Below are 14,127 nucleotides of genomic sequence, written 5' to 3'. Positions count from 1 at the left end.
CAAGTATGTAGCAAAATACTGATGAATTGTTGAATGTCGGTGTCCATTCAACTATTCATCAGAAACCATATACATATATTATCATATGAAATACCCCAAAAAGACCTGCACAGCTGCTCAAAGCTGCACGCATACCGAAAAACCGTGAAGTGCACGATGGTCTCAGCACACTATAAACTTATTTTGACTTGTACTTAAGTGGTTGTCTATTTACGTCACCTCTTCGGATAGGTCTGTAAAACTTCCCTTTTGTTCCCAAGTTTTGTCCTGAATTTAGACCTTCTGTCCTGAATGTTTACACTCCCCGTCCTGAGTTTGCACCCATGCCAGTTGGTCACCCTAGTTTCTGGTAGTAAATCGCCAGTAAAGGCTGCGCCTGTGCGTACACAGGTTAAGAGTAGGAGACAGCCACTGGGACCTGGGCCTACGGTACTTCACAAGAGACCACTGGTTCGCGTTAGCCCATCTGCGGAGCAGTGCTGCCACCAAGCGGCCACCGCGCAGAGGCGAAAATGCACATTTTAGTCATAATCGGTTACTAATAACTAGGGCTACAAATATGTGCGGGTTTACAGAATAAAGCAAGGCATTGTACACCAGAAAATGGAAGCATCTCGCGGTTTCACTAACTAGCACTGAGAGACGTCAGATGTAACACCCACTGAGCATGTCTAGTAGGCTATGGGCTGGGTCCCCCTCCCCTTCCTCTGCGCTCTTAGCCTCTTACCTGGTAGAACGTGAGCTTCAGCTCTTCCGAGCAGGAAGAAGGGAGGGTGCAAGGGAGAGACCGGAAGAGGTAAAGAGCAGAGAGACGCGCGCGGTAGACCCTGCTGCCGAGAGCCCCCGGCGACGGATATGCCCGCAGAGAAGGTTGATCTGTGCCTGGCCTCTTCGCTGGCACACACTGCTACTGAAAGGCTGGCACACACGGCTACTGAAAGGCTGGCGCGGGGAAACAACTCGCAGACACACTCCGACCCTTTCTCAGAGCCCACACCCCCCAGCTAGAGGCGGCTGCAGCTTACTTCAGAACAGCTCCGCGGAGGGCCTCCCGCTCCTTGGCTTCGGCGGGCTCCTCGCCCGTGCAGGGGATGATGTCCGCCTCGGTGTACCTGGGCGCAGGTGTTAAGGAAGCATGGGATGTCCAACAGTGGCGAGCCCGACCTGCTCTCACCACAGCTGCACAGGGGCAGGGCTGGGATGTCAGCAGAGGGCCATTACTGCTCCGGCAATTACTCAAAGAGAATCCTTAGTATTACACTTCGGAAGGTCGAAAGCATCATAAAAACGCCCTCAACAAGAACACACCAATATGTAACGCAGTGTTTAGCGCCGTCAGCTACAATGCTTCAACATAGATTTCACCCGTGTCTCACAATAAAGAAGATGTATACAACAACAGGGAAAGGGGGGGGATTATCTCAGCAAAGCTATAGGTCAGCCATACATTACTGGATCCCCGTACATTTCCCCTTCTCCCAGGAACACTCTTCAGACCTTTTCAGGTTAGGTTTGGCCTTAGTGGAGACCCTTTGTTTTCAATAACAACACATACAGGAGTTTAAGCCCTCCCTCTTCGTCCACTGGTCTTCTGTGGCGTCATTCACACTTGCTTCGGCCCACCACAGCATAGAGCCGGAGGGCACAGGGCCAGCCCCCTTCAGCCACTGGCTCGCCTGACTGAGTGACCGCATCATGCACAGCGTGCACATTTCAGTGCTAGGCATTGCTAGTGCAACGTGCGCTTTACATAAATAGTCAATATAATTTGGCTTTTACACAATGTTTGGTTTCATACAATATGTGCCTTTGTACAAAAAAACCAAAAGAACTGGCAAATCCAAAACTTAAACAGCAAAGACCAACTGCCTTTGCCAAAGCTGTTTTGTCAAGAGTTCTAGATCACCGACTTATCGAAATGTAACCATTTTCATTTTCACATAGATAGATCTTTCACATTTTTCTACTTTAGAACACGAGTGGTTTGAAAGATTGATTTTTGTTTTTATCATGACAGCTGATATGAATACCACACACGCTTGAAATCTACCACAAGTCACAGGTGCTCATCTCAGAATGCATTAAAGATTTAACAAATCCATCACTCACTCTCAGACTAACTGGAACAGTTCTGTGACGAAACAACCCCCCCTTACGTCGGACTGCTGAAATGAACAAGCAGTGGCAAAGTCAGTAAGTCTGCACTGGAAAGTAGGTGCAGTGGTTTCATTTAAAAAAAATAGTTTTATTGCAAACGTATGCCATAAAATGCAAAGGAAAACATTCTGCACTCTAAACGTAACAATGTGTTTGAAGTACATTTGTAAAACAAAATAAACAATACTTTCACTTATAATTTTAAAACAGTATGGGAACTTCCTAGCAGGCAGGTTTACTAAAAACAGGTTTAAAATTCTTTTTATTTGTACGGCACTTCACAGGAAATTTACTGATGGCCTTGAATTACTAGAAAATGAAGGCATCGTTTAAACAGGTAAGGATGAATAAAGAATAAAAAAGAATAAAAAAAAAAAAAAAAGGAAAGGAAAAAAGGACAAGATAACTATAGTACTGGCCCACGAGCCCCTGCACTGAAGTTCTATTCTTTTACGGGGATCTGCACAATTAGTAGAAAAACGTCATCACTAAGAGAAAGAGTCAATGGCTGAAGTGGACATGCCCACTCCTCCTCTGTATGCTGTGGTAGGCGGAAGCAACATTTGATTGACGGTAGAAGAGTCCAATGGATAACGAGGACTGACCTAAAGGCCCTCTTCATTATGTAAACATGTATGTATTGTATTGTTTTCTAGAAATTACTTTGAATACAACAGTCTTAAAACCGCAAAAGCTGCCTAGGCCAGACCTAGAGAGGGATAAAAAAAAAATTAAGAGAACGCTTCAACAAAAAGTGTAAGCTCTAAATACAATACCCTGCAAATGTTCCATTCCTCGCCGGATGTAATGCTCTTTATTGGCCTACTTAATAATTACACAAAGATGTTCAACTCCATTAACTTTCCAAATCAAACTCATTTTTGATGTAACACTAGAGACAGGACCCGAGGTGTTGAAAGCTAATGTCCTGGAATACTTCGCCTGGTCCAATAAAAGGTATTATAACCCCCTCAGTATAATTCTGACAGATTAACACATAAAACAGCACGATACAAAGGCCGGTTTTACGTGGTTATTACAAAGCCATTACTCTAGGGACAGCTGCAATCGCATTTTTTAGGCCTGTCTTAGCAGACAGTGCAAGGTGTCTGCTGGCGAAAATACCTGGACAGCTTACAGTGGGCTTAGAGCCTGCCCATTGTTTACCACTGGTTGGATTTCCCACTCATTTTCTTGCTTTTTACTTATACGCTTGTCTGAGCTTCACTTTCCCTTGTGTTTGTCCCTCCACTGGAGCAGGGACGCAAATACGTGTACCTTCCACTGCTCAACTTTAATGCACTCCTTTTTTCCCTTTTAGAGTAAGTACCCCACGAGAGTGCCCGTCTTTCCAGACATCTTACTTGTGCACAGCGACATCCACCGTGCTCCGCGTTCTCTCCCTCGCCCCCTCCATGTTGTTCTAACCCTCATGAGCTTCTCTTGCCACATTGCTTTCTTGCCAGAGGGCAACAGGTTCATGTTCCCACTCTCTAGCCGACGTGCTTCCTCACCCAAAGCTCCATGTTCCTCTCTCACCAATGTTGCTCACCCCGCCCTACCTATTGCTTCCTCCTCCATTTGCACCCACCCTGTGTTGCTTCAGCCCCCTCCACACAGTGTTGATTTTTCCCCCTCACCCCCATCATATCCCTCCGCTTCGCCTCCTACCATCCGTGTCTCAAACTAAACAACCATTTTGTGATATATATATATATATATATATATATATATATATATATATATATATATTTTTTTTTTTAAATGGAAGGATCCAACTCAGATTAGTACATAAAAAGAAGGAAGAAAAGCCCCAGCGCCATTTCGTAACACACTTCTACAAAATGAGGTGGATGGATGCATCATAGTGGCTTTTTCTTGTTTGAGGACTCTTTTTTCAAGCTGCACAGTATCTGGGATTCAGTACATCATCACTAAAACTATTAGCAAAGTCAACAGGTCCCAAAGGCACGGCACTCTGGATAGTGCCTGATACTACCACCTTGCAGTTTTGCAGCACTGCACTAAATACAATCATTTAAAAATATGCAATACTGTACTAGCCCCACAGGCTTTGGAACTTGCAAACTAACTCACCCAGAGATCTCGCAACCAGACACAATAAACCACTAAGTTTTCAAAATGACTACAGACTAGTAGAGCTAGCCCTTACACATTTTGGTTAACCGCCGAGAAAGCCATGCAAGGACATCATGATCTATGCTTGTAGGATACTAATGACTTTAAATGATTATGCTGTCCTTTACCCAGGGATTTGAAGTTGTACCTAGCAAAATTTAAGAGGAGATGCCACGTGATGAGCAAAACTATGATGGATTTAATCCAGATCTCTTGACGGGGGGTGACTGTAATGATTTGTTCTGCATTCTGTCCACGATTGTGTCTTTTTTGCTTTCTTGCCCTAAGTGCGCCGGGTATGCCCAGACGTGGGTCCCGGGCTCACTGTGCCACTGGATTCAAGCTACCCTGGCTGATCAGGGGTGTAACTCCGAAACCGGTCCTAGGAAGCTTTTTTCCGGTCCAGGGAGGACATGGCTTGGCAGTTCGGGCTGGACTGTTCCCATGAGGCACAGGGTCAAGACTGATTTGCATATGGCCAGGTGTAAACTGAGGTGGCATGGTGAGCAAAAGAACAATGGATTTAACCCAGATCTCTTGACTGAAGGTGAATAGTTTGATTTGTCCATCAATTGTGTGTCTTTTACATGCTCCTTACTAACCAGGCAGTTGGGTACTTGGTGTGATATTACAAGTTAGTCATCCAAAGCCTCCAACTTTCCTAACTTAGAAAATACAGGTCAAATGGGAGGTGGTGCACCATTTGAGCCAAACAGAACACAATATATATTAATGTCCAGACAGGTTCATCTTAAGAGAAGTATCAATTTAATAAACACCTGAAAATTTCAATACACATTTAGAAGAATGGTAGAAGTCTCAATGCCCCTACCCATGACGTATTAAAATTAAGGGACATGTTTTTTAGGGTGAAGGTTCTGTTCCATTGTCTAGTTATGAACATGGGTACAATTGGTTCATCCATTTGTGAGGAACAAGGGTTCATAAGCAAATGGCATTAGTGCAGTACTGATACCGTAGTTGGTAGCCACAGGAGCAACAAGAGTCTTGGGTCTCTTGGTGGTGAAACGGAGAGAGTGTTGTCTAATCTGCAAATAGGAAATTTGTAATCTGGGCCGAAGAGACTGCGTCCAGTCCACAAACATAGAATCAAGGGCAGCGGTCAGGCAGACAATGGACCTCTGCAGGTAGCACAGGGGGACCTTCTAGTATGGTTCGCAGACACTTCAATATCCACACCAACAAAAGAGGGGTGGGTTTCAAGTTAGCAAAAGTTATCCGGTGGTGCAGTAAAACTGAACTCAACCGCACAGTTTCCACTACTAGCATCTGATGGTAGCATCCTGCTATTTCTTTGCACGGTTACTGGGTGGGCTTCAAGGTGGTTGGCCTATTGCCTCCTTGGTTTACACTGAATTCAGTGCTCACATTTGTGGTGCCGTCGATCTTTGGAGGCCTTCATTCTCAGAAAAAGATCAGCAGGTGGCTTAGTTTGGATCACCTTTGTGTATGCCAGGCACAAGAAAAACAGTCCCATATAAGGAGTTCCTTTCTGAAGATGTTCGGTAGATTTTATGTTCATTTTAGCACTTACTTGGGGACGCTGTTTCTTCTGGAAAGCTTATGTGTTATCCCACAGAGCAAGAAAGATTTTGTGGTGGGGTTGGGGGGGGAATCAGACACAGGGACGATAGACCATAGACGTGGGCACAAGAGTCAAACAAGGGAACCTAGGTCACAAGCGAAATCCAGTGGTGAGAGGTATGTCTGTAGGGAACGAAACTTACTTTTGCTATGTTAATGATTCGCAGTGTTCATGCAAACAGTCCTCAAACACCCAGAGTGAGGAAAAAGGGGTATTGTTTTGGTGTGGAAGTCGGCAGCACTCACTCTTGTGGACAGCCATGCGATACCGCTACAGGCAAGAATTACAGTCACATACATCAAGCAAGCTGAGGAGGGTTGGTCTTCCAACAACATCTGCAGTTGAAGCTTTTTGTACCTCCAGTAGAACACTAGATTTGGTGCACAGGTAGCACCTTAGATAAGAGCCTCCACAGATGCAGCATAAGAATAAATATGTGGGAGCGTCAAATACGGACGAGGGGACAGGCAGGCCATATTGAAAAAAATGGCAGAACAAAACTAGTATGCCACTGGCCAACTCAAATCTCTCACAAAGAACAGAAGCCACATGTCGCACGTGGAGACTCTACCTATTGTAGAAAACCTGTAACTGCCTAACCTCCAGCCCACAGCCTTAGCAAGGGAATCTGAAACTATCACTGCAAGGGGTAATGGGGCACACTAGCAGATTGTGCATAATTCAATGGAGTACATACATTATTCTGCAGGCTCTAGGGCCTGCCTCCCATTAGCTGGTTAATAGTGTAACTGAGTGACATCACAACCATCCCCTTTCTCAAAGGACTTCGATAGTAACCTCATTACTATTAACTACACAAACATCAGGTGTTTTCTTGTATTTTGTACAGAACACACGCCTAGCCCAGAGAGTGCGCGAGCATGCTTGCTCGTACAGGAGTCAGTCAAAAGGATACTGGGGCTTCCCGTACTCCAAGGTGTCGTCACCATCCACATCCAGGTCAGCATCGCTGTCGTGGTTCTCTTTGCTGCTACACATAATAAACCCCGACCCTGTTGGAGAGACCAAAGAACAGACGAGAACATATTGAGAACCTTTAAGTGACCATCTCCACCAGGTTCCCCACTTTAGAAGTGTTTTTTTCAATGAGGTTCGAGACGCTGGATGCTTGATAAATAAATAAGACAGAAGAGAACTACCTACCTCCGACACCTTTACTATGTCACTCCCTTCCGTAGACAAAAGACCTGCTCAAAAGGCAGCCTGAGGGGCCCTTCTGAAAGTGTAACCAACACCACTGGTCATTGCACCAGTCAACAGGAGCAGGTTACATCATCCCTTTCTGTGGTCCATCAGGTACTTGAAAGCTGCTGAGAGTCCACTTTAACAAGAGAGTTTCAACTAGTAAAAATAAAAATGCATGCACATCAGAGAACGGCTCCGGAACACTTGAAAGAATTTTAGTTTTAAGGGGTAGGGCTATACCCATACCAAGATGTCAGGTTGGTGATGCGCCTTAGAGGAAGAATCCGGTCCAGTGCATTATGCAGCAACCCATGAGCAGAATAATCGAGTCCGGGCACATATAAGCAAATGCAGCATTTTATAGCGCCTATATTGCACACAAATGGTGCAATTCACAGGCTATTAGAGCGGTTTGTGCTGGCCCAGACCCATGTGGAAATGCATTCGTACTGGTCCGAATCAATGTGCTATTTCCTGGCTAGGTTTCCCTTAATGATTTTTAATTCTAAAAGGTAAAGTTAACTTCAAACTGTGGTACAGTCGAGAACATGGCCCAGCCTCTCTCCAGAGCTCCTAGTCGGTAGAGAAGTTATGGAGCTTGTCAGGGTTTATAATTAAGGCTATTTACTCGCTGAGGCACTCTTGATGCCCAAGCCTAAGGTTAAAACCAATCAGAGGCGGCTTAAGGATGACCCTTTCAAGTTTGATGAGAACAGAAGCTATCAAATAAACTGATAAAAGAAATCACTATCCTGGGCAATGACAGCGAAAAAGGTGGAATCACTGGCACTGTTAACTAAAGGAGTTCCTCAAAGTAGCCCGACGAACCTCCATCAGAAGATTTCAGAGATGGTGTCTGCTCAATTCCAACACCTCAAAATGGAGAGGACTGCAACCAGAGCGAGATTAATACAGATTTGCAAGTGATAGGAAAGAAGCTTGGCACAAATGAAGAGGACAATATTCTTCAGAGTCAGGAGATGGAACACACACACAGGAGACCTGCTCAAAGATGGAAAGAGAATTAAAGGACTTGAGAGATAAATGCTTAGATCTAGAAGATCTATCTAGATGTGACAATATCAGCATTTGTAACTTCAGAGAATGGGAGGAAGAAACTCCTGGAGAAATTCTGTGCAAACCTTTTCAGTGCAATTCTGCAGAAGGATGACTCCTACCATATTCCTATGGAAAGAGCACACAGAGTTGCACCCAGAGAGAGGAACTAGGACGTGTCCCAGAGATATCTTGGTTAAACTGGGGTCATCACCCCTCAAGGATACAATCATTCAAGAGTCGAAAAAAAAAAAGATGCATTCTCTTTTGAAGGGAATGTTCCGACTTTGTTCCGAGATATCTCTCAAGCCACTTCAAATAGAAAACATTCTCTTTCCAATAAAAGCAGAATTACGAAAAAGACAGGTTTGATCCAGGTGGACTTTTCCGTCTGGTTTGTGGTTTCAAATGGAACCAAAAACTCCCCTAATATGGTGAGGTATATGAGGGCTAGGAGGTCCCGAGTTTATCAGAAGATCCCAAACCAGAATCACAACCCCTCGGCAGGATATATGGAAAAACCAAGCCCTGAAAAGAGGCAAACATATAAATAGTAAAAGCAGTGACTATGTGGCTGTAACTAATCATTGCCCTTCTGTGTGGACTCAATTTTAAGCAATACATCTTCATGTAGAAAACATTCATATTTTGACAAAGATACACCCCGTGGAGGAAAATGTAGCCTGATTAATATGATACTGCACACAGAACAAGTCATCATCTTTATTCGGTCATATTAAAAATAACCATAAAAGCACATATAGATACATAAATAAAAAGATACTACAAAATATCATAATTTAAAATTCCAAATAATTTCTTCGCAATCCTGGAATAAGATGAGAATGCATAAAAAATATATAAAAAATAAGACATTTCATATCGCAGATGTGGTTACATTTTGATTGCTGGTCGAACTCAGTGGACTACATATCATCCCCTTCCTTTTACTCATGCAGGCCCATAGGAATGTTGCTAATCTCTTTAGGCGATCCGAGTGTGGGAGGTAAATGGAGTGAAAGCAGACTAGGACACGTGTCATTAACTTCGAGATAGATCTATTCCCTCCCTATATTTCACAAGTTAATGTTGATTGTTCGCTATGTTGGATAGGATTGTGAAAGGACAGCCCGTGGGATGCGGGGTTATTCAAGGAGAGGGGTACGAACAACCATAAACTTCACAAAATGCCAAAAACGGACAAGGGAAAATGGCCAGTTGAATAAGAGTGTGAACCATCCTTATTAAACCGTTGAGAGTGAAAATACTTCCATGGGACGTGAAAGGGCTTAATTCACCTGTTAAAAGTCACAAAAGATCGTGAGCTCAGAGAGAAGAGAAACCAGATGTGTTCTGTCTATTGGAGACGCATCGGACTAAACAAGATACTAGATTGATGAGGCTGGAGATGTACACCACTCAATATTTAGCTGTTGTCTCCTCAAAGACCAAGTGCTATTATTTCTATCTACAACCCAAACACCAGTTAAGAGTGGTTTATACTCTCTACATTAAACCTTGTGATGGTAGGAAATCTAGAGACACCTGAATACTTGGGGACTTTAACTTAGTCTCGAACACAACACTAAACAGACACCTTCACGACAGACATACCCATGGAGTGAGAGTACGAGACTGAGAACAGAATTCTGTGAATTATGCCTGGTCTATATTAGGAGGACGACTCTCCCTTATGATTTCTCCGGTACATTTTTCTCCTGCATTCAGCATTCATAATACAGCTGATCTGGGGGGGGGGAGGGTCACATTCACTTTTGAGGGAAACCAAACTCAGGCATTGGATTAATAACTATTTCAGACCACACGCTGGTAACATGTCCAACTGAATTGGATGCTAAACCAAACAAAAAGAGGAACTTAGAAGTTCAAGAGAACCTTTCAAAACTTGTCAAAAAAATTAAATCGGTGATGCGAGCCTTTCAACAATAAGCAGAATGATAACATTTTGTAGGCAGTTCTATGGGATGCTTTTAAGGCCTATGGTTAGAGACCAGTGTATCTCGGCTAAAATCAAACAAATAAGTGTGGGGAAACTAATCAGACAAACAGTAGGAGGAGTTGAGGTAAGATGAACACAGATATTAAGCTAAGGACTTACCCATTTATCAGCCACTGAAAAATGCGAAAAAGCACACCTGTGTTTCAAGTAGAAGTTTTATGATAAATTCAATAAGGCCGATTGTCTGCTGACAAGATGACTTAAAATAGCTGGTACAAATAGTAAGAATGCTGCTACTGGATTCCTTTGTGTGCGGCCGGGCTTGTGCTCCGCTGAGCACACTTGTGCTGACTTTTCCCTTCAACCTCACGACCGGCCGGGCTTGGCTCCGCCGATAGGGACTTCATCTCCCAGCATTCCAGGGTGACCAGGTGACGCTCCCGCTGACGAGCTTTCCCGCGCCTGGAGGCGTTTAAATCTGAGGGCGGTTGCTCGTCCCGCGAGGACGCGCGCGGGACGCGCCGGGCTAAGCCCGGGCAAAGGGCGGGCCCTCTGTGGCCCTCAGAGGCACAAGGAGGCCGGGCTGGGCCACGTCCATTTACTATTGATAGAACACGTGGGTACTGGTTATGTATCACATATACGAGCTTTGGTTGTAAACTTGTGACTATTGTAGTGGTATTCGGACTGTGCAGGATACACACGTTGATTAGTGTGGTGGTTGTGTAGCACATTGGATAACATCGTAACTGATATATATGAGGTTCATTGTTTCTATGAGTAGGTAACTGCTGTTTACCAAACACAGATCAATATCTGGCCACCTAGTTTTAATTATATTGGGTGAAAGTGGGTTGTCTACATAAAGAGTGTCATGGCTACTAAACCGAAAACTAGATCAACCAAGAGTAAAGCGAGCACCCCGCTGATTACGTCAAATGGCTTATCTAATACTGATACTCTTGTCGGGTATCCTGCACCCCCAACGGCCATTGATTTAATGTTGCGAAAGGTCATTGGGGCAGTAAATGGGGAAATTGAACGCACCCAGAGACGCCTATCAATGACCCCTACGCAAAATCCCCATATTCAAACACACAGTAGTCCTCTGCAAGCCTCACAAGTAAATCTTTGTGATAGCCTGCTAGGTAATAGCCCAGATATTTCAATGAAAATTTACCTTGCGGCCAGCAGCTGATAGAGGCCGATTCACCTACTGGTAAGGTAACAAAAAAACTTAATTCTACTAAATCTAGTCTGCCCAAAAGAGGTTCCAAGATCACGCAAGCAAAGAAGTCAAAACCTTCCAATAAGGGTGGGAGGAAAAAATTGATAGAGGATGAGCTTATAGAAGTAGATACACCAACTTCACTAAATCCTCCAGGATGGCTACAATCAGTTATAGCTGATTTGCAAAAACATCTAGAAAACTTCATCACTGCTCAAATAAAGCCACTCATTAGTAAACTAGATAAAATTACTAATGAGCTCCATAAACAGGCGAAGCTGAAGGAAAGTAACTCCAACCCTATTGGAAATTTAACTTCAACTGTAATTCCCTCCTCAAGGCCATTTCCCATGGATAATGCTAGCACTAGAAGTGAGCTATGCGTTACTGCCCAGGTTCATGCTCCATCTATAACCGTAGACCAGTTACACGATAGAGGTCGCCCTGAAAACACTGAAGATTGTCACCCTATAAATAAAGATCAGCCTAGGAGACTGCAGATAAAGCCAGGGCAGGTTGTGTCCCACGAGCAGGTGGACGTATGGCAGAAAGTACCTGTTAGTAAGGGTAAAACCCACCCTTCCCCCCTGGAGCAAACCTACCCCCCGAAGCAAGCCCCTATGTTGTGATTTTCGCTGGGGCTCCTGAACTTGGGGAGGGCCAAATGAGGCACACCTAGAGTTAAAAAACAAGATTATATACTGGTTAAATATACACAGACCTCTTCAAGGGAGGGAAAGGGGAGAAATCATCCATGTAAGAAGAGTACCATGGTTGGGCAATAGAGGAAAAGACATTGAAGGGGATTGCATTATTGCAAATTTTAGGAACCCAAAGCTAGTGGAGTATATACTGGGAAATTATAACAAAAATGCAACCAGCACTATTCGAACTATGCCTCTGGCCTATTTTTATCCCAGAAATGGCCCTGTGCACCCTCTGGCTCACAATTTAGGTGGGAAAGGAGGAGGAACAGATGGAGGTTGGAGAAGGAATAGTGAATACAGCTATTTACCACTATTAAACTCAATTGGCCCGCAGTGGGAGAACAGATTTAGCCCCCTTCAATCACTGGACGAAAATGATTGACTGACTAAGTCAGAGGTATGCTTGGGAGGGAAGGAAATAAAGACACCTACGGAAATAAATGAATTATCAGAGGGAATGCACATATCAAATGACCTAGAAATCGGCCCCCAAAGCCAGACTGGGGAGAAGCTAGATCCACTATTAGAAGGGAGGGAGGTACATGAATTGGTTACTCATGATTTAAGGCTGTCCGGGACACAAGGGCCAAGAGTGAAAATAACATCCTGGAACATTGCAGGCCTAGCTGGGAAAATAAGCAATACAGAATGGAGGAATCAACTAAGGGACTCCCATATAATAGCTCTACAGGAGACATGGGTAGTTGAGCCCAATAATTATCATTTAGAGGGGTATAAGTGCTTTTTTGTACCAGCTCAGGAGAGTAGGGCTGGTAGAGCAAAGGGAGGTCTAATAATATACGCTGATGTTAACCTAAAGGGGAGTTGGGACTGTGTCTTCTTGGACCTCAGATAACTTGCAAGCAGTAACCTTCCAGGGACAGGGGCTGAGGGTACAATTATTTAACCTCTATAACCCGGGCCCAGGAAGTGGCACTAATGCCGTGTTGGAGGAATTAGATCTTAGACTACAACAGGAGTCTGATCTAAGAAAAGGTGGAGATAACCTATTTGTCCTCCTAATGGGGGATCTAAATTGTCATCTTTGCGCACGTTTGACACCGGTAACTACCCATTGGGATCTTTGTCCATATAAAAAGGGCCCACATTTGGAGCACACAGCTGAGGGTATATTCATATCAAAAATACTAGGGAGGCATTCACTAGTACATACTATTGATTTGGTAATCCCAGATCCAGAGGGCATCTTGATACCGACTTTTAAAGGAAGGGGATGTTCGTCTAATATAGACTACATTTTTATATCCACCTTCGCTAAAGATCTGATCGGGATGGTAAATACCAAATGGAGTGCCTTCAGCGATCATAACCCTTTGGTTATAGAAATACCGTATAAGGATTATACTAAAATGAATAAACAGCTGGATATTATTTTACAACCTACCGATCAGGGAAGGCGGTTAAAATGGACAAAAATCAATGCCCCTGAATTCTATATTGCTCTGGTGCAAAAGGGGAGAAAGTGGCTTGAGGAGTGTTTAGACCTCCAAATAGAGGGAGTTGACTTAGTTGCCGCTTTCAGGGAGCTAACGGAATGCGCTGGGAAACTATTGGTGGCAAAAGGTTCTAGAAAAATAGTGACTCACCCAAGATGGTTTGATGTAAATTGTGCTCGAGCACTAAGAAATCTAAAGTCAAGCCTTAAGGTAAATCCAAGGGACATAGTGGAGGTGGCAAAGCATAGGAAAATCTATAGAACTAAGATCCTAGAAAGAAAAGCCACATTAAAAGCGGAATTATGGGCTGATTTAAGAGAGGCTGGTGAAAACAGAGATTTCACTGAATTTTGGAAGATTATAAATAGGCCCTCTCTTTATGATTGTAATACACCGGTCGTCAGCACAAATATACTCCCACAGCAATGGGTAGTTCATTTTGAGAAGCTTTACAATCATCCCAAGGTCTGTAAACAAGAAGGGGAATGGGTTGGCAACAGGAATGAGGCGCAGGACTTTACACTCACTGAGATCACGCAAGCAATTAATGGACTAACTTCAAACAAAGCACCTGGGCCAGATGGTACTCCCCCAGATTTGTATAAAAGTAA

General features: G+C 43.9%; 1 protein-coding gene across 7 annotated transcripts in view; it reads right to left on the bottom strand.

Moving 5' to 3' along the window:
* Positions 1–14,127, bottom strand: part of RNF220 (ring finger protein 220) — a 720,811-nt gene that overhangs the window by 79,942 nt on the left and 626,742 nt on the right. For all 7 annotated transcript variants that reach the window (XM_085602785.1, XM_085602783.1, XM_085602784.1 and 4 more), the window contains 2 exons: positions 6,819–6,915; positions 1,026–1,112 (listed from right to left, as the gene is read on the bottom strand). In XM_085602785.1, coding sequence (XP_085458911.1) covers positions 1,026–1,112; positions 6,819–6,915 — 184 coding nt within the window. The remainder of the gene's footprint in view (positions 1–1,025; positions 1,113–6,818; positions 6,916–14,127) is intronic.

This window comes from Triturus cristatus, chromosome 4_2 (assembly GCF_964204655.1).
Source record: "Triturus cristatus chromosome 4_2, aTriCri1.1, whole genome shotgun sequence".
NCBI classification, from domain to species: domain Eukaryota; kingdom Metazoa; phylum Chordata; class Amphibia; order Caudata; family Salamandridae; genus Triturus; species Triturus cristatus.
The sequence above is the reverse complement of the archived record's forward strand: the minus strand, read 5'-3'. Positions and strand labels throughout refer to the sequence as shown.